The sequence below is a fragment of the Carassius auratus genome, chromosome 17, assembly GCF_003368295.1.
Source record: "Carassius auratus strain Wakin chromosome 17, ASM336829v1, whole genome shotgun sequence".
Lineage (NCBI taxonomy): Eukaryota > Metazoa > Chordata > Actinopteri > Cypriniformes > Cyprinidae > Carassius > Carassius auratus.
The window spans coordinates 9,003,843-9,024,399 of record NC_039259.1 but is presented as its reverse complement, the minus strand read 5'-3'; the positions used below and the strand labels follow the sequence as shown (position 1 = coordinate 9,024,399).

Sequence of the window (20,557 nt, the reverse complement as noted above, 5' to 3'; positions counted from 1 at the left end):
CAGCTTCTTTGAAACTCCCAGCTTCTGAATCCTGTGGTTTACCTGAGCACTGCTCGCCTGCGTCACAGCTGACATCATCTCCACGAGGACTTGAACAGGTCAAAGGTGACTTCAGTTCAGGAGCGGTGGCCTTCAACACAGTGCCATCTACTGGTGACAAACGGACATACACGCTCATGCGCAATATACAGAAGGCATTTATTTCAAAGCTTTCCCTCAACTCTCAAGATAAACACAAATGCATGTTGAGCACTGTACAGAAATATACACTAATATATGTGTTTAACACTTCACTTTAACATGTGGAGAAAAATAGCAATCAATAATGGTAAAAAAAGGGGTCTCCAAAATGTTTTTATTTATTTATGCTATTATTCACCCCAGTGTTAATTCAAATCAACATGCTGATATTTTTTTTCTTGGTAAAACACCAAAAAAAAAAAAAAAGAAAAAGAAAAAGAAAAAAAATAAATAAATAAAAGTATAAATCCTAAATCTAATTTATTCACTGATATTATTTATTGAATTTCAAATCAAGTGTCCAATGACCGAACTACTTGTGTGTTGCACAGAAAAAATACCAGCATATGAGTATAATAGAAAAATATTTCAGTAAGATTTAAAATAGTAAATAAAGGAAAACTGTAATTTTTGAGTGAACTATTTCTTTAAAACAACCTAAAATTAAGATTCAGTATCACTGACATTTTCAGCCATTACTGATTATTAGTTGAATGCTAATATATAAACTCTGGTGAATGAAATGTCAAATAAGACATTTGTACACAAATGGCATTAAACACATGAAATTAGTCGTCATAATTGTCAGACATTATGAGAAAAGAGTTAACAAATGAGAATCTGGTCCTTTTTCCATTATTTTAAATTAGTCCTGACAGTTAAATCTGCTGAACTGATCCTTTGAGCAGACAGATTTCTTCTGGAAGGCACCTTTAGTCTTTCAGTGAGTGAGTATATGGCACGACATTCTGACCATGGTCAAGGAATGCATGTAAACAGGTGTAATACAATGTTTTCAAGGTCTTGGTCTCAATCACTATCAGCCCCATTGTGGTCAATTAAATGCTTTTCTTCCAAAAGGTGAACCTATAAGACACACAAAAATACATTATGAAGAAAAGGTCTCATTGGGATACTTCTACAGCAGAAAAAAAAAATATATATATATTATAATAATAATTATATATATAAATATATATATATATAAGTTTGTTTGACACATGAAACATGGATTTCATCTGAATTTATTTATACTGCAGTTTTTATTGTAATTGTATTTACAATACACTTATTATAATAATTACAATAAATAATTATGAATTCAACCATTATTTATTATGTATTCCTGCATCACAAACAGCACAGCATGGTGCATACCAATGTCAAAGTCACGGGTTCGATGAAATATGTATTCAATATAGATCCATAATATAAGTGTAAGAAGACTGTTATATAAGAGACATGAATCTATTCAAAAACATTTGGCGGCAGAATGCAATGATCAACCAACCAGAAGTAAGTATTCCAGGGAGTTATGTAATTAGTTTAATAATCTTCTGAAATTACGATTCTGTCATGCTCATGTTTACCTGCGGCTGTAAGATTCGCTGGTAGGTGGGGCTGGACAGTTCATCAAGGGTTTCAGCAGCAGGTTTATTAAGTGTCTCCGGCAGAAGAAGCCCCAGGCAGCCCGCGGAAATCCCACTCAAACAGAACACCATAAATGGCATGGAGGTGTGCAATGATTTCTGGATAATTACCAATAAATCAGTACATAATCAATCAATATAACAACAAAGCTGATAAAATATATTTAAAATATTAATTATTTTTATAGAACGTTTTCACAATGTATTAATAACATCTAAGAATACATATATTTATTATTTAATAATTATTAAAATCGCACAAGAAAATATTTTTTAGAAAATAATGGCTTTTCTTAAGTCAAACAGGTTACAGCTACTTACCATACTCGGCACAAACGGTGCCAGAATTCCCCCAACTCTACAGGACATGGAACACACACCCAGCCCTGCATTCCTAACACACACAAACACACTTCCATTAGAATTCACCCAGCACATGCAGTGAGGGACTTCTGGGTTGTACGGTGATTTTATAACAGCATACACTAGAGGGCGCTGTTTGCTCAAGTACAGAATCTCATTCTGTGAGGAATTAAACACATTTTATACAATTAAACACATTTTAATAATCATTTTTTACGCAATGACAATCGTAGAAAAGACATCACACATGCAGCAAAAGCAATGGCTGTACCTGATCACGGTTGGGTAGAGCTCTGACGTATACACATACGCAATATTAAATGCAGCACTGACCATCAGTTTTCCCACTAGAGCCAGTGACGTGACACTTAATAAGGACCCTGGGGAAAGCAAACAACCGGCTTTAGACAACCAGATTAGAAATGCATCATGTATGCTTAAGAATATTAGCACTACAGGTCAAAATACTGAAAACAGATCTTTTTTTTTTTATATATTTTTTTTTTTGGTAACAGTTGTGCTACTTAATATTTTTTGTAGAAACTTTGATGCACATGTCTGGGGCATAGAAGATTTAAAATAAAAAAGGGAGAAAATTCTATTTTTTTATTCAGCAATGACATTAAATTCAAAAGTGACAGTAAATATATTTATGTATATAAAATTACAAAATATTTTATTAAAAAAATAATAATAATAATATATACATTTTTACTTTTTCATTCATCAAAGAACCTTTAAATAAATGTGTCATGGCTTCCAGAATAATAATAAATATCATTATTAATAATAATTTGAGTCGATTTATATAATAATTGGGCACCAAATCAGCATATTAGAATGATTTCTAATGGATCATATGACTTTGAAGAATGGAGATACGGCTGCTGAAAATTCAGCTTAGCCATCACAGGAATAAATTACGTTTCACAGTTTAATAATAATAAAAAAATGTTCTTTTAAATTGTAATTATATTTACATAATATTACTGTTTTTACTGTTCAAATAAATGCAGCATAAGACACTTATTTCAAAAACATTTTTAAATGTTAATTATTTAACTTTTGACCAATTGTGTGTGTGTGTGTGTGGACCTAAAACGTATCATTCCCGAAGCATAAAAAACTACAATTAAACCAAGTGGCATCAAAGCCTAATGTATTTGGAAAGATGATCACCTGATACAGGTACGAACATTGTGAGCAGACAGGATACGCCTGAAAATGCAAGAAAATTGGCCATAGACTTCCTCCGGCCTGCCCTAAAAGCAAAACAAACCCAAAAACACACTAAGTCAAGAATGTGAGAGTCTGATACTGCAGCGTGGTGAGTTGATCGTGCGAGTGCATTTACCACTGTTTGTTAATGAAGTACATGCAGAGAGGGTATGCAGGGAGTTCCACCAGACCATACATGGCAACGGTAAGGTAACGATTACCTTTATCTTCACTGGCACTGAGGGTCAACCCGTAATACACAAGGCTACACGCATACCTTCAATACACACATGCACACAGAATGAGTATATTAAAATACACAGATATTTGGCATAATACTGTAAGAGTGAAATAAACATAGCTTTTGGAAAATATTACTCACCAAACATACATGAGCACCACAGTCCTCCAGCGCAGTATGGGATGTGTGACCAGCTGGAAAACCCCAGGGCTGGATCCCTTCATAGCGCTGGTGCTGACGGTCCGCCGGAGCTTCACTGAAATTCTACCTTTCCCGTTCCTCAGAGCAAAATCCTTCAGGATGTCTTCAGCCTTCTCCGTCTGACCTTGAGAATAAAGCCAGCGTGGAGATTCTGGCAAAGTCCTGCCACAGTCATGGAAATTTGACAGACATTTTCTTATTTCTCAAGTTCAAGAGACCTCGCGACATTTTAGACAAGATTCCAATATGATTTGAACATTTTGAGGGGGAATATTTTTTGATACAGGCTTCATTTTTTTCTTGGAGCTTTTTGCCCAATTTATTCAAAGGAATACAAGAAAAATCACAGAAAATGATTGGGAAGCAGGGGAATGAAATCAGAAATCATGCAAGTCAGACTTAAACTTGCTTTGCCTAAGTATTGGCTCTATGACTATTAAGCTAGCAATTACCTTCTGACAATGACATTTGTATAAGGTTTTTTTTTTTTTTTTGTACAAAAGTATTTGTTGTAAGGGCAAAATGTAAAATGTAAATGTAATATTTAGTTAATTTAGGAAATGTTAATTTTAATGTTTACCCAAAAACTGGGAAGAACCAGTAATACACACACATATGTTTGTGTGTGTGTGAGAGAGAGAGACCCTGGACCACAAAACCAGTCATAATGGGTCAATTTATAAGCTTTCCACTGATGCATGGTTTGTTGGAATAGGTCAATATTTGGCCGAGATACAACTGTTTGAAAACCTGGAATCTGAAGGTGCAAAAAAATAAAATAAAATAAAATAATAAAAATATTGAGAAAATTGCCTTTAAAATTGTGCAGATTATGTCCTTGGCAATACATATTACTAATCAAAAATTAAGTTTTGATATATTTATGGCAGACAATGTACAAAATATCTTCAAGGTACATGATCTTTACTTAATAATCTAATGATTTTTGGCATAAAAGAAAAATAATAAATTTTGATCAATACTATGTATTTTGGGTTATTGCTACAAATAATACCTGTGCTACTTATGACTGGTTTTGTGCTCCAAGGTCACGTATATAAACAATAAATCAACATTTAAAAGGATATAAATCATAAAAAAAGTCACAATTCCACAGTAATATTAAGCAGCACAGCTGTTTTCAACACTGATAGTGATAACTATTTCTTAATAAATATTTGATCATTTGTTGAGAGTGACACTGAAGACTGGAATAACGGCTGCTGAAATTTCAGCTACACCACCATAGGAATAAATATATTTTTAGATTACATAACAAAAACATTGACTTAATTTACTTCTTCCAAACATTTTTACAAATATTAAAAACCAGATACTTTTGAATGGTAGTGTGTATCATTTTTTTTTTTTTTTTCACTTCCTCCAACAGAACACACACACAACAACAACAAAACAAAAAAACTCTTCTAAACTTTGTTTCTGTTCAAGATATACTTTTACAAATCCTAAAAGCAACACCAAGTGCAGCTATACAAAGCACTGTTAGTTAAACACCAGGTAGCTATCTTACTGCACCGCTCACTTACACACAGAACAGGAAGAGCAAAAGTCCCGGACAGTTGGCTGCAGTTGCTAGGTTCCTCCACGGCTGAACATAATAACCCAACGCAGCGAACAGAGTGATGCCCACTGCAAAGGTCATATTAGTCAAGGTCCCTGAAACACAGACAATCACGTTAGCTTTACATGACTAGTGTGAAAGTAAACAACACAACTGATTTAAATCTTAATTCATGTGTACCTGTCATAGCCCAGTAGGACTTTCCCACATATTCCTGAGTAAGAACAAAGCAGACCAACGCCATTCCTCCGTTCATAATTCCCACCAGCAGCCGAGACACAGCAAACACCTCATAACTTGGCGCTAATGCTGTTCCGTACCCAAACAAGACCTCAAAAAACAGACCTGAGAGAGAACAGTTTAAATAGAGGTCACCAGAACAGCAACACATTCAGCTGATGCTTTAGGAAGGTTTAGGCCTCATATTTGTCTGTTTCTTTACTTGTGGTTTTCAGCTGGTTGTGCATGAAAATCACATGTAAAACAGTTATAGTTGATTAAATAGATGCAAAAATGATAAGACCTATCACAAAGCAGAATGCAAATATTACAATGATGTAATCCCTCCCTATAAAACATTTTATCAATTGACACATTTTCAATATTTACATTTCCTACTTTATATTTAAAATGACATTCTACAATGAAACATTTACCCAGACTGCAAAATTAGGGTTTTATCATAGACTATTATAAAGTACAGAAACCAGTTCAGCTCCATCTTACCAGTAAGGAAAACCGGTTTCCTGCCAATCTTATCAGAGAGTGGCCCAAACAGGACATTTCCGATCAGCACACCAGCAAAGAAAAGAGACCCAGCCAAGTTTACTTTGTAGGCTTCATGCTTAATCAGGTACCACTGCAATAAAAAGACAAGAATAACACACAATTTAAATATTTACACACATACCTGTTGTCCTGACCAAACACACAGATTAATAGACAGTTCTTTCTTATTTGAGATCAAGTATAGGAGTGATTTGTATTTGAAATGATGAGCAAAGTTTAAGACAAAGAAGTTTAATGTGCTAAACTGATGACAGTCTCTTACCTCAGTGACGATTGAGCTGATGTCCTCTGTGAATTTCACACTTTGTGTTATATCATCATTCGGATGTCCAGTAACCGGTATATCTATATGATATTCTGGAACAGCACCCACTAAAATGATGAGCATGGTCTGACATGCCATGTAAATCTGTAGAACAAGACAATATTTCAGGTTTAATGATCTAGGTTCCAATCTGCCCTCAAATCAGTTCAAAATCAGTTCCAGGGTCTTAAAATGCAAACCCACAACTAATGACATAAGTAAACACACGTTAAAGTAAATGATTCACTGAAGCAAGGTCGAATTAAAGCAAAGACATCGTCTGAAGATAAGATGCAAATACGAAATGGCTTCAAAAGGTTTGATCCATCAAATATAAATTTTGCATAGATTACCGGCTTGTGGGATCAGAAATATAAAGGAATTTAACTACCCAAACACGTCTGCCCAGTGTTTATGGATTTGCATCTATCATCTGTTACCTGTAGGAGAACCAGGATGGTGACCATCCGCTTCTGGTGTCTACCGAATTCTCCAACCACCTGGTAAGCCTCCTCTAAATCCATTCCAGTTTCAAATCATCCGACTGCATTCCATTTGTGTGTATATTTACATTTTTAATAATGACTTTGAAAACAACTGAGGTTTCAGATGTTCCGCTGTGATCTGGCTTGCTTCGCTTCGCAGACGTGGATTGAAACCACGTGGTACAGAGCGGTCCTGATTGGGCTAGATTGTGTTATTCAAACACGTGGTACAGACCGTTGCTTTGATTGGACCTCAAGAATTAACGCTTAGTAGAAAAAGAAATTAACACGAGCGCTTTTAGTGACTACATTGTTTTTAATTGTACAATTTTAGACTAAAAATTAAGTGCCTAAATGTGATCTCATTTTCATACATTGTATTTTCAAATCAACGGTTATTGTTAAAGACTATCAATTCATTATTATAATAAATGTCATCATTCAGGTGTAAATTACTATCCAGACAGTACAGTAGTAGAACGTTCCATATATATATATATATATATATATAAATATATATTTATCAAAATTTGAAAAGGAAATTTGTGCACAAATTCAGGAACAACAACAACAAAAAAACAACCCTCAAACATCGTAAATGTAAAGACGAGAAACATCTAAAATAACTTTAATTTGCGTTGTACAAAAGCGTCTGCTAAATGATTCTTGTGAAATAAATCAATAGGATTTAATGATTTTATGCTTGGCTTCTCAGATTAAAACACCAGATTTTTTTAAAACTTTGAATTACGCATTTCTTACACTATACAAAGTTTCATAAAATAAGGTTACAACAATTATTGAGTTTTAATTTATTTATTAAATGCAGCAATCCGCAAACATGATTTTCTTGTAAAAAGAACCTTATGTCTCTTAAATTTGAGGAAAACATACATCTATTAAGAGCACTAATGTTGCAGTCAACAAACTTAATGTGATAGAAAAAATAAACTTTATACAAACATTTTAAAACAATACTTTTAAAATATTTATATTGGTTCATTTATGGAGTGGATCGTTTTCTTTTAACTCTTAAACACAAAATCAAGCTCTAAACTCTAGTGAAATTAACAAAAAAGTAACAACAACATGAAAGGGAAGAAAAAAAAAAACACCCTGAGGTTAAAACATTTATTTTTGAACTGTGACTGAGGAAACAGATATATGAAAGCTAAATACAAAGACAAGTCATATTTAAAAAGACAAACAGTTAAAACAATGCTCTTTAAGACATACATAGAAAGAATAAAAACCAAAATATTATTTGTTAGTTCTGACACCTGAGTGGTAGTTTAGAACGTGGTGGCGTAGACGTGCTTTCATTCTCCACTTTTGAACGGTTCAGTGACTTATTGCAGTTTTCCTTCTTGCTTTTCTTCTGATCAGACCAAAAAATAATAATAAAAAAAATAAAAATAAAAAGGAGAGACAGAAAAGAACAAAGTATTGTCAATAACTGCCAATTTTGCTTGAGGGCTAAAACATTGCTACATTATCGAAAAAATGCCAAGCCTGTGCATGACAATAAATGGGTCCAAATTGCCTCACCTTGAAAAAGGGAACCCTTCCGTTTTCGTAACACATCAGGTTCTCATCAGCACATGACTGTTCAATGATATTTCCATCGCTAGAAACACTGACTTCATCCTCCAGAGAGTCCTAAAAACAGAACTGAGGTTACACCAGTCCACATAAGAGCATCTACAGCTTCTTAACATTTAAAAGCAGACAGTGTTTCCACTGACTAGCTCTGGAACATGGATGGTCAAAACTTATGATAGTAATACCTGGTCGAGATGTTTCTCCTCTTCTGTCTCGATGACAATCTCACACTGGCTCAGTGCACACTGAAGATGCTCCTGCTGAGCTCTGAACTCATCTTCTAGCTCCTCTCGACTCCTCGGCTTGTTCAGCACGCGTGGATACACATACTCCTTCCGCTGAGGAGTCGTTCCTGCGAAAATACAAAAATCACATCAGTGCCCAGTACACATGGACCCATTACATGCTCTTGAGGTGTGTCTCCATTCAAAATGCCACATTTCCCTCACAGCTTCATGTGTACCTGTTGGGAAATCTTGCCGCAGCTCTGAGCTGATGAAGTTGTGTACTGTGTCCAGTGCCTGAGTGTTGATGGAGGAGAGGATCTCTTTGTGCTCCTGCAAGGTAGCATCATCTTTGCCTGTCTGCAATTCCACACGACCCAGGATTCCTTCTACTTCCTGCTGCATGTGACTCAAACGGGCTTCACAGTCTTTAACAGCTTTCTCACCCTTTTCTTCAACAGACTGCATGGACATAAACAGTAAATATTAAAAATAAAATCTCACTTTATTTAATGCACACCATTAAGGCGAAGCATATTCAAATCACAAGTCCCAAAATTGCAAGACACTTGAGGTCTACACACCCACTTGAACACTTGTCAACCACAGGAAATTTGCCATGCAAATAGACAAGTGGTCAAGTGAAAAGACCGCAGATGTGGGCATTTTTGGGACAAGCTCAAACTAACCTTTAGCAGGTCTTGCACAGCTGCGTCTGTCTCCCTGATGAGTTTGAACTGTTCCTGGGCTTTATTTTCAGTTAAACCTCTGGCATCTTGACACCACTTGAGTCCCAATTCAGCCAATGAGTCCACTGATGTCTGCAGGTGTCTGCAGTAACCAGCACATTCCTCCAGCGTCCTCTCTCCCTCTTCAGTCACCCCATTCATCTCACTTATAACTCCATCCACGGAGGAACCCAGCCGTGCACGGACAGACACAGTGCGCTCCTCAGACACAGTGCATTTACTGCAATAATGATGAAGTTTGTTAGAGTTTTGTTATAGAAAACTTTAAGGTATTTGTTGTGAATGCACTCTCACCTCTGTATGGATCTCTGTAGCGTTTCTAGTGGAACAATCTGGGCAGATGCTGCCTGTGCAAGACCCTCAAAATCAGTCTGAGTGTCCACTGCCAAGAGATTCATTTGGTTCTGCAAACACTGAACCAGCTCCGCCACACGCTGTAGAAAGGAACAATTTAGCAGTTTTAGAGCCTTCTAGTGGTCAAAGTGATTTAGGCAAGTTAGGAGACCAAATGTTCTCTTCAAGTTCTCTCAGGTTTAAAAAGTGTTTTTCTTGGTCTAGTTTGGAAAACGAAAATCTTTTTAAAACTCTGAGGCCTGCTGAGCAATTCAACATATACAGAACCAACCTCCCTGAGGCCAATAGGTGACATTTACATCACCCACAAAGCTTGTGAACATCTGAGGCAATCAGTATAAAGAAATGTGATCACTTGGTTTAAACACAAACCTCCTTTTCAAGAAACTGTCAGTGGGAGTAGACTTACTGTCTGATGGTTGTTTCCAGCTTGGCTGATCTGTTGCTTGAGCTTGTCGTGCTCGGCACGCAGAGTGTTGAAGCCTTGCTCAGCGCACTCTCGCATACTGGCCAACGATTCAACGTAAGAGTCAAAAAACGACATCATCTCTGCTTTCAGACCCTGCATCTGTAAGAGACATTTTAATTTAACAAATCTCAAAATACTCAAACTGGCATAAGAACATGTCAATTCTTCTGAAACATACCTGCTCAGCCAGAGAGTTGTATCTGTGAAGGGTTTGCTTCAGATTGTCGTTCATGGCCATGACAGATCTGATACCTGGCACCGCCTGGGCAACCAAAATCTCCTCTAAATGCTGTCTGTGTTCATCCTGGAGAAGAAAATTAAATGAATAAAAAACCATTAATGTTAAATTAATTTTTTTGAGTGAACTATCCCTTTAAACTATTAATCACTTTATTTATGGAAGTAGGACCATAGTTTAAAGTTAGTTTAGAAAACAAAGCTAAGTTTATGCCGTCTTTGAATATTTTTGAAAGTAATGGAGGGCCTTGGAATCAAAAACACTGGGAACCACTACTCATATCTAACACCCTTGAAAAGACCGACCATTGATGGTTTCAAGACTGCATGCAAAAAAAAAAAAAAAAAAAGAGAAGCATTTACCAACATCAAAAGGTTGTCAAACAAATCATTCACGATTTGTAATCACGGAGTTCTTACCAGTATTTCCAGCATGCTATTCTGGGCCTCCTGAGAGAGTTTCTCCTGGTGTAACACTCGTTCCTTGCAGCGCTCCACACCTTCTCCCACAGCCCCTTTAATACTGCTGTAAGACTCACAGACAGCACCTAGCGTCTCCTTAAACACCGTTCTGTTTGTATTCAGCAGCTCACCTACACAGACATTAACATGACTGTTTTCCTGGAAATACTTTCTAGCTGGAAGTGATTTTAACCCCCCCAACGAGCAGATTATAATTGGAGAGTGAAGCCACGTAACACATCTTACCCACAGAAGAGCGGTAATAGTCAATCATAGCAGCATGTTTATGGCTCTGCTCTTGCAGCGAGGTCTGCATGCTGTTGTAGCTGTTCTCCATGCGCTGGGCAAAGCTCTGCTGGACCTCCCCGTTATGAAGCTCCACATCGGTCTTCCTCTTCAGCTTGGCGTGGAGACCACTAACATCCTGAGTGGTGACTTCAGCAGTGTTCAACAGCTGGATGAGAGCGAGAGAGTTCAGATTTGTGCATACTATCCTATAATTGCATCAACCACCACATCTGATACACAGACCTGGTCAGCAGTGTTGTAAAGTTGACACCCATTGCTTTGGAGCTGTGAAGAGATGAACTCCTCTTGAGTGAGGCGGTGCCTGGTCTCTGTTAGGTCCTTGTGAGTCTCCTCCAGTCTCTGGTTCTTGTCCTGAAGGTCCTCAGTGCACTGGTCCAACTTCTGCTTACTGTCTGTAAACAAGTCCATAATCTGCCAACACAAGCACAATTAATCAGATGCATCACTCACACAAACACACACACACATTCAAAAGTGGAAGTTGGCAGGACTTGTACAAACAGAAAAGCAGAAGTAGATCGATTCAAAAGACGCGGACCTTTTTGAGCTCCTCTTCCACAGCAGCGATCCGCTCTGTGTACTCCGTAATCTGCTCTTCCTGAGACATCAGTTTACTGTTCATATTCCTGTAAATAGAATTCTGAATTATCACCTCCAATCAAACTAAAAATAAGTCAATTCAAGGAAGGAAAATAATGTTTTCTAAAGAAAATGTTGACCATTTAATTTGATGAATCCTGTCAGCAGCAGTTTTTTTAAGAATTTAAGCAAAGACATTAAAGTGACAGTAAAACTGTACGTAGTTACAAAAAAAAAAATAGAATGTACAATTCACGTAATATTAACGACTGAGGTAATGGCAGTTAAAAAAATTTATTACAGGACTAAACTACATTTTAAAATGTACAAAGTCATTAAATTCTAATAATATTTAACTATTTTTTTGATCAAACAAATGCAGCCATGGTGAGAATAAAAAAAAATTAAATAAGAAACATGCAGAACTCACTCATAGTTATCAACAGAGATGTACACTCCGTGTTTGTCACGGGTGGCAGCCAAATCTCTTTTCAGTCGTTCAATCTCCTCTGTGTATTCCTACAACATTTATTTCAGAAACATCAATCGTTTGGTCAATGCTGCATGCACAAGTAGAAATTGGGAATATAGTTCAGGAAATCTATGAAAATGTATAAATGTACAAACAATAAAAGAAACTTGCCTTGATCAAAGTTCTCTTGGTGAGTTTTTGGTTGACCTCTGGCTTATTCATGATACTCTTGGCCCTGTTAGCGTAGTCCAGGGTGCTCAGAGTTTCCTACAATTAAAATTATAAATCAATATTCCTAAAAACAAGGACAAAATAAGCAAAGAAAAACAGCACAAAGTCTAGCAGCACAAGCCACACCTCCAGATTGATGGAGGCAGGAGACACAGTGGCGATAATGGAGGTTTTGGTACGTCCTCCCAGTGAGTCTTGCAGAATACGAGTGAGTTTGGACTCTCTGTAGGGTACATGAGGCCCTCTCTCCACAAGAGCCTTGATTACACGACCCAGAGTCAGCAAAGACTGGTTTATGTTGCCAGCTTCACGTGCACGCTTGTCCACGGCACCAGATCGCCCAATGTTTTCACTACCCGCAAGATCCACCTAAACAGAGTAAAACAGGAGTTTCTGGTTTAAAAACACTTCACTGAACTTTGAACCAGTTTTAGATTAAAACACAGTGTCTGAATAAAGTTAACTCACCAAGTTTAGTTTTCCAATCTTAACCAGCTCTTCTCCATCCAACGTGATCTCTTTCATGTGAATAGTCACAGAGAACACTGAATGAGATCGACTGGTGGAAAAAAAGGAGAAGAGAGAAGTTATAAACCTTAAAACACCACAAAGGTATACATTTAGTCTTCTGTCCAATTAAACTGGGAAGCATGGGTTACCTGGAGTAAGCATTCATGAGCGTGGAGGCGGTCTTTCTCTTTGCAGCTCCTCTCTCCAGGATCTGATAGACCTCGTTCTTATTGTGTACAGTGATCTCCTCCAGACCTTTAATGGTTACACCCCTCTGACAGATATACATAATGTCTTATTTTTTGCAAACAAACACATGGCATTTTTCAAAGGAATCATCTATGGATATTTTAGGTATTTTACATTACAGAAACAAAACAAAAAGCATACTTTATTTCTGGGATCATCAAACAGTTGTAGCCTCTCCGTGACATCCGGAGCAGGGCTGAGAAGGTCAAACAGTTCCTCATTATAGATTTCCAGCAGAGAAACCTTCACGGAGAACTCTGTGCCATTACTGGACAGTTTCTCAAAGATCTGATGAAGAGTTCTGGGAATGATTCCAGCCAGAGGGTCCTGTAAGAGAAACCATCAAAGAAATGAGGAAGGAGGGAATACCCCTGATCAATTCCTGAACAAATCATATCATGCAAATAATGGCATTTATATAGTGGCCCTAGAGCAAAACCTCAATAAACAAGTAGTTATTTCTTAATTTCAAATGCAATCTATGCAAGAGCATACGACATTATCCTCAAAAGTAAAGTTGTAAATACAAGCAGTTTATTCAGAGGGAGTCAAAAATTAGGACTTAAAATTGTTACTGGTGCAAGAAATGTTAAACGTTGGACTCAAATATTACCTCTTCCCAAGTAAACTCCTCATTGGGTGATCTTTCGCCCTCCATTGTGAAGGTTTTCCCTGTTCCAGTTTGTCCATATCTTAAACCGATAAGAAATAATTCACTATATTAATTCATAAGTTGTTTTTTATACCATGTCAGATTTTAAACTATTCTAATGGCAAAAATCTAACTTTAGTTAAAATGTAGAATTGACACCAAATAAAAGGTCCAAAAACTCGGAAATAAAAGTTGATTGATTTGACATTTAAATGCAGATACTCACGCAAAGACAGTACAGTTATAGCCCATGATAACTTCATCTAATATGGGGCAAACCACACTCCTATAAACGTCAATTTGTTTGGCAGAAGGACCAAAAACCTAAACCAATTGAAATGTGACAAATTTAATGAGCATTACTACACACTGAAAAAAAATTCAATGGCATTAATACTCAGGATGTGCGTGGAAAACAAGCCAAACACTCACCATGTCAAAAGTGTATGCTTTTCTTGCCGCTTTGTCTGTGGCGCCTCCAGTACGGACTAACACCTCTTTTCGGTTCTGGTCACATTCAACAACTGTATGAGAGGCAGATTTCCGCTCCACTGTGTTGAAAGGTCTGTAAATCGCACATTAGATATGAGAATGGTATCGATATTAATTTCCATATCATAAACACAGTTTTATTTTCAAAAGTAGACACTAGAAAAAAAAAATAAACATCCTATTTTAGGCTTTTCAGCTAAAACATCAGCAACTATATAAAAAAAAACATATTATTGAAAAGGCAATTGAAACATAACGTACAAATGATCAAACCATGGTTTTAGCCAGCAAACAATTAACTTAACGTTACATAAATTGGTATTTAAATCGTGTCGTGTGCGGCAATCTGCCAGTTATAAAACTCTTGGCCTCAGAGCAATAATAAATAAACACAATATTAAAACTTCTGTTTGTAGGGTAGAATTTAATAAATAAAGAGGATTTTAAATTGGGAGTATAAAAACCATAAATATATGGTTGGTTATTGGTCATACAAAAAGCACAACATACAAAATTCGCAATTGAGGCACAACTAACGTTACACTACTTACGAACAATGTAAATACAGTCACCGGTTACACATAAAGCCTGTATCATTTACCTGCATCGTACAACCACTTGTATATTCCTGCCTTTTTCATCTTTTTTAACTGCTGGTAACTGTGATGAAGCCATGCTGAAGGAGCGTCTTCTGTGCTCCAGGTCTGAAAAAGCCCTTTAAATGTAACCTTTAAATAAAATTAAGTTTTAAAAAGGTAAACATAAGTCACACCGGAAATCCTTTATATAAATATTGAGCCATTTAAAAGATATAAACGTACACAAATATACTGCAAACACCCGCAGATACATTAGTATGGCATTGTCTAGCCTAAAAGGCGTTTAGCCAAAATAAATCACAAAATCAAACTAATAAGAACAAAATGATCAAACTCACGTACCGTTCACCTGATCTCCTTTAAAAGCAGATCAAATAAGATGCCAAAGTCGTTTAAAAGCCCACTAATAACGCAGATTATTGGAACGCACTATATTAGCTGTACGCTCTGATGAGTCTCTCCGAGCGCAGTTGCTGACTTTGAAAATTGCGCATCTATAGCTTTAAGCCAATCAGAGAAGAGGGTTTTTTCACCATGCTTCTGATTGGTCTAAAGGAGACGAGCTAGAACGGATGCATCTCGGGAAAGTGCAGTGTTTTTAAAATAGTACTAGACCACGAGAGCTAGATTGAATTAATAAATTACGTTTAATTAATAAATAGCTTTTAACAGTAGTACATTTATTTTTCAATAAAGCTGCCGTAACAATTCTGCCTTTTTAAATGGAAATATACAAGGCATAAATAAAAAATAATAAGATAAAGAATGAACATTTCACAACAAGTCATAACCAATTCATATTTATTTAATAATAGTTAATGTCTTTTTTGTTAGACGAATGTTTGTACTATGTTTATTATGATTGCTTTAAAATGTGGTGTTTTATGTCACATTTTAATATGCTCTAAAATTATTTTCCTACTTCACTGCACTTCTCATTACAACAAAGCAGGAACTTGTGATCGAGATTTAAATAACGTTTGTTTTTCTGACACCGCCTTTTGCTTGAAACGACTGAAGTTCCTATAATGACCAGTAGATGGTGGTAAGAAACCATGACTCACTTGTGTTCTAGTAAACAGGGCTAGGCATTTTAGGCCTTCATTTAACTACTGGTATTATTTTAATCGTACTTGGACTGCAGACCAGATCATACAGTGGAAATACATATTTGTATAAATATATTCAGGCCCTTTTCTAGCCGTAGTCTTGCATGATTAATTGTAACTTTGTCATCTATTTATCAACTGCATGAAGATTTGTTTATTCACACCAATTTTATTTTAAGGAAATATCCTTCTTCAGAAATACTCTTTGTAAATGTATTCATGATCATCACATATCATAATTTAATTTTCTATAATTCTTATATCAGTACTTTTTATTCTTAGTTGCAGAATTTTTTTTTTTTTTTTTTTTTCATTATTGTTTACTTTGTACTAGCTTGAGCACTTATGACACAGGGTTTAATTTAAAAAAAGAAAGAAAGATTTCAACTAAGTTATCATGTTATTATAATTTATTTTTTGCTATTAAATGCCATCTGTGTAAATATGTTACTGTTTTATTGCCTTGTATTAGATCCAGACATTAAAGTAAATATTAAAAACATAAAAGTAGATGTTTAAAAACTATTCACTTTTATTAAAAGTGAAGACAAACGGTGTGATTTAAAAATACATGCTTGAGGTGTTATGTGAACCAAAGAAGAAATCAAAGAAAATTAAATATTATTTGATTAGTTTAAAAAACAATACAAAAAAACATGTTGTGGAATTGTGATGAAAGAATGACACTAATTACAGACTTTTTCTTATGATCGTATATCAAATAGAAAAAAAAAGACAATGTCAGCAGACAATTAAATACAGTGTGAGTGTAAATAAATATAAAAATAAGTGGAAAAATGAAAGTTTAAAACTCCTGCTCAACTCAATCCAAGCATCTGAATCCATCTTCAAGAATCAGCTAAAAACACGATCTCTTCCATCTTTATTTGACCCTCTAATTCTAGCACTCTCTATTCTAATTCTATTCTTTAAAAAAATGCCCTATTTAGACTTGCACTATTCATTTACTAACTGCTTGTTTTCTTTAAAAAAAAAAAAAAAATTATATATATATATATATATATATATATATATATATATATATATATATATATATATATATATATATATTTGTATATATATTTGTATTCTGTCTGTTTCCTCTCTTTTTATTTATTTTACAATCAACAAAATCAAAAAAGGCCTCTAACACATGCTTGCTCTATTCCTTTTCTGTTCTGTCTGTTTTCTTATGATTTATTCTATAATAAAAAATAAAACCTTGCTACATGTACTGTGTTAGGCTAACTGAGACTTGTTATAGCACTTGCATATCATTGCTTTTTTGTGATTTTGATTGCTTCCATTGTCCTCATTTGTAAGTCTCTTTGGATAAAAGCATCTGCTAAATGACTAAATGTAAAAGTAAATAAAATACATATGAAAAACTAAATGCAGAACATGATAAATGAAGGGAAATTTATAAAAACAAAAACAAATGTACAATTAAATGTAATATAAAATACAATATATTTTTGTTTTATTAAATTATATATTAATCACAATACTTTTTTATTATTACATTTATTTATTTGTCTGTCTATTCGTTCGTACATTTCTTTTTCTTTCTTTCTTTCTTTCTTTCTTTTGAATTTCTGCAGGTTTGGTCCTCCATACGAGTGTAGGAAATACGCTTCTTTTTCTCAAAGGTTTACGGGGCCAAAAGTGCCCTTTCTGTCAACGAACGCTGGAGACTTTTATTTTAAAGTAATATCAATGCTATGGACTAGATGTGGTGTCATAGTAGCTGGTCTCACGTTTTGGCGTTCCTCGTCGTCGCAGGCTTCACGCGCGTGCAGTGGCCTGACAACAACAGCAGCAGCAGGAAGGAATGGGGAGAGAGGGGCAACGCACCGTTTAACGAGACACTCTTCAACACAACACGACCAGTAAAACAATTCACCATCGGTGAGCACACACTTCGATCTACAAATTCCTTGCGCCCTGATCGCTTGTGTTTTTTCTCTCGTGATTTTGAAATAATCAATAAAAAACAACCGAAGCTAACGCGAGCTCGCATGCTAACCACTATCACCCCAAAAACCGAGCTGTCAGGCGTACATTTGTTGAAAACGGTTCGTGCATTTAATCCCTGGCGGTGTAAATGCAACGTGGGGTTTATTATAAGATGTTTTAAGTGAGGTAAGTTAAATCAATGCATAATGTGATTTCTGATTGCATGACGGTGCCTTTTTAGCTACACGCGTCTGTTAGCCCCTGAGAGACTGATTCACATGGACTGATTAGTATTGAATATTAGGGCAGTGTTAGACAGGGTGATGTGTTATTTATGTACTCAAATAGTAGCATAGTGCAAGATACACGTTTGTGATTGGCAAAGCGACAGATGGATGATTTTTGGGGGGCTCGGGTGTGTTACTGGTTTTCAAGGCCAAGGTCGCAATGAGGCCTAACTGATATGAATGAATAACAATTTTTTGTATGCATCTGTGATTGTTATGATGGGTGTAGTCAAATTGTCTCTGGTGTAGTACAGTAAATATGTTGCTCTCATCTGTTCACATCTCATCAAGTTCTCATCTCATCTGGTTGGCGTCTGAAATGTGGGTGATTTCTTTTTTCTTGTGTGTCACAAAGGATTACTAAAAGGGTTTTATGCTTTTTCAAATTTTAGAATATAGTGAATGTGGTGTTGCATTAAGATCCTTTATTAATTATCATTTCAATTATCTATGATTATATTTTTTTTCTGACATACCATGGTAATTAATTCCATGCTATTTGGACATTTAGTAAAACTACAGGTGTCTTTATTACTATGGTAAATTAATGTGATTATGATATCGCTTAACAAAAAGTACCGTGGTTGTTTTATGACCCTGATACTTCAAAATGTATTGTAGAACTAAATGTTGACAAGGAACTCCAGATTATATGTCCCAAAACTATAATGCCATTTTCTTTTAGTACTGTGGGTGTATCCTGGTACAGTTAGGTGGTACTGTAGTACTTTGATGTAAATCATGGTCCTGAAACAGATTGAGTATAATGTGCAGGATAAACCTTTACAATATGGTTTATTTTAACATGTAAACTGACTAATATTTGTTGTGAGGTTGATTACTTATCCAAAGCAACTAACAGTGCATTCAGGCTATCAATTTCTACCTATCATGTGTTCCCCGGGGAATCAAACCCCCAACCTTGCGCTTGATAAAGCAGTGCTCTACCAATTGAGCTACATATATATTTAACACACACACATACATATCTACATGCATGCTGCTTTCATACATACACACTTTTTAAACCAGTTATTAATATTGATTTAAAAATGCTTTGTCATTAAAAGCTGCAATTTGTTTTAGACTGGAAAAATTTTATATTAAAAAAAGTGTCATAAATTGTCTTCCGCATAGCAGTATGAGCATTTTTGAAACTTTTTAATCTTTTTTTATTTATTTTTAATGTGGATCGAACCATTAGAATAGAACATACTATGTTATATGTCTTCAAACTCGAAATAAAGTTTGATGCCATTTGATATGTGCTTATTCCATGACCGGTTTATTCTGAAGTTGAATCTTACCATCAGGTTTATGCTGCTGACATATGAATGGCAAAGTTGTGTACCCGTTCCCCAAGTTCATAAATTGCTCACTGCAGCATCTCATTAGAATATTTCACACTTGCAAACACATGCACTGCAAATGCAATATCCCGCTGAATCAACCAGTGGCATTCTTCAAAATAAAGTGACAGTAAAGTAAGCAGAATGAATAATTGATGAGAATTTATGAGTGCATGTGAGACAAGGGTTACAGAGACCTGCCCTTTATTTCCAGGGTCAAATCAGGTGCTCTGCTGAATAAGTTGGCCCGAGGGGTCCTTTCATGTGACAGGTTTGGAGGAGGTGTTGGAAATCAGGTGTTGGGCACATTTATGTTGGTACTCCTGCATGTGGAATTACATTTAAACTGGTTTTTGTCATGTTTGTCAGTGAATATATTCCTATTGGTAATGAAGTCTCCTAAATTGATGGTTCATATATAGATTTTTCTCTGATTGGATATATTTAAGTTCAGCTCATTTTGCCTCTGTTTTTGTTCCATCATGCACTTTCACCTTTCTTGTCTGCATGTTTCTGCTGTAGTAATCACTATGTATTTTGAGAGATTTTAGCTGTTTTATCTTGGACTGAATGTTACTAGTAAACAGTCAGTACTCACAGGATCATAGCTGCTGCTATATTCAGAGTCATTCCCATGGCAGTACAGGTCATACCTAGTCCTTTTTTTCTGAAACTCGACTGGGTCAGTGGTATGCAGCCAGTCTGGCCTGGTGTTTTGCCTACAGTGTAGCTAGAGGTTAACAGATGTCTATGCCATTTTGACCAAGTGGATGTAGTTCTGCTAAGTTGAAATAACAGCTATTAATTTTACTA

General features: G+C 35.7%; 3 protein-coding genes across 4 annotated transcripts in view; 1 reads left to right on the top strand and 2 right to left on the bottom strand.

Annotated features, from left to right (window-relative positions):
• Nucleotides 1-159: 159 nt before the first annotated feature.
• Nucleotides 160-7,025, bottom strand: LOC113117164 (solute carrier family 22 member 15-like). Its single transcript, XM_026285624.1, has 12 exons — nt 6,809-7,025; nt 6,327-6,473; nt 6,002-6,134; nt 5,456-5,620; nt 5,241-5,370; nt 3,634-3,855; nt 3,388-3,528; nt 3,213-3,295; nt 2,305-2,413; nt 1,992-2,064; nt 1,611-1,769; nt 160-1,107 (listed from the first exon to the last, which is right to left on the bottom strand). The coding sequence occupies exons 1-12, from the start codon at nt 6,890-6,892 to the stop codon at nt 1,051-1,053; spliced, it is 1,503 nt and encodes a 500-aa protein (XP_026141409.1). The 5' UTR covers nt 6,893-7,025; the 3' UTR covers nt 160-1,050.
• A 628-nt stretch (nt 7,026-7,653) lies between these two features.
• On the bottom strand, nt 7,654-15,542 carry kif11 (kinesin family member 11). Its single transcript, XM_026285623.1, has 23 exons — nt 15,386-15,542; nt 15,046-15,172; nt 14,385-14,517; nt 14,179-14,276; nt 13,914-13,992; nt 13,442-13,627; nt 13,201-13,325; nt 13,010-13,100; nt 12,668-12,910; nt 12,482-12,577; nt 12,269-12,357; nt 11,798-11,885; nt 11,482-11,670; nt 11,197-11,404; nt 10,909-11,081; nt 10,430-10,555; nt 10,192-10,350; nt 9,723-9,862; nt 9,369-9,648; nt 8,919-9,141; nt 8,641-8,807; nt 8,402-8,512; nt 7,654-8,231 (listed from the first exon to the last, which is right to left on the bottom strand). The coding sequence occupies exons 2-23, from the start codon at nt 15,117-15,119 to the stop codon at nt 8,121-8,123; spliced, it is 3,189 nt and encodes a 1,062-aa protein (XP_026141408.1). The 5' UTR covers nt 15,120-15,172; nt 15,386-15,542; the 3' UTR covers nt 7,654-8,120.
• Nucleotides 15,543-17,896: 2,354 nt separating this feature from the next.
• Nucleotides 17,897-20,557, top strand: part of LOC113117161 (endoribonuclease Dicer-like) — a 28,183-nt gene continuing 25,522 nt past the window's right edge. For both annotated transcript variants that reach the window (XM_026285621.1, XM_026285622.1), the window contains exon 1: nt 17,897-18,060. The gene's annotated coding sequence lies outside the window, so the exon portion shown is untranslated. The remainder of the gene's footprint in view (nt 18,061-20,557) is intronic.

Coding starts and splice junctions, on each gene's coding strand:
- kif11 (XM_026285623.1), bottom strand. CDS start 15,119: ATGGCTTCATCACAGTTACCAGCAGTTAAAAAAGATGAAAAAGGCAGG. Junction 10,351..10,429: donor ACAACTCTCTGGCTGAGCAG/GTATGTTTCAGA, acceptor TGTCTCTTACAG/ATGCAGGGTCTGAAAGCAGA. Junction 9,863..10,191: donor CTGGAAACAACCATCAGACA/GTAAGTCTACTC, acceptor TCCTTTCTACAG/CGTGTGGCGGAGCTGGTTCA.
- LOC113117164 (XM_026285624.1), bottom strand. CDS start 6,892: ATGGATTTAGAGGAGGCTTACCAGGTGGTTGGAGAATTCGGTAGACAC. Junction 3,529..3,633: donor GTGGTGCTCATGTATGTTTG/GTGAGTAATATT, acceptor TGTGTATTGAAG/GTATGCGTGTAGCCTTGTGT. Junction 3,296..3,387: donor TACTTCATTAACAAACAGTG/GTAAATGCACTC, acceptor TTTTGCTTTTAG/GGCAGGCCGGAGGAAGTCTA.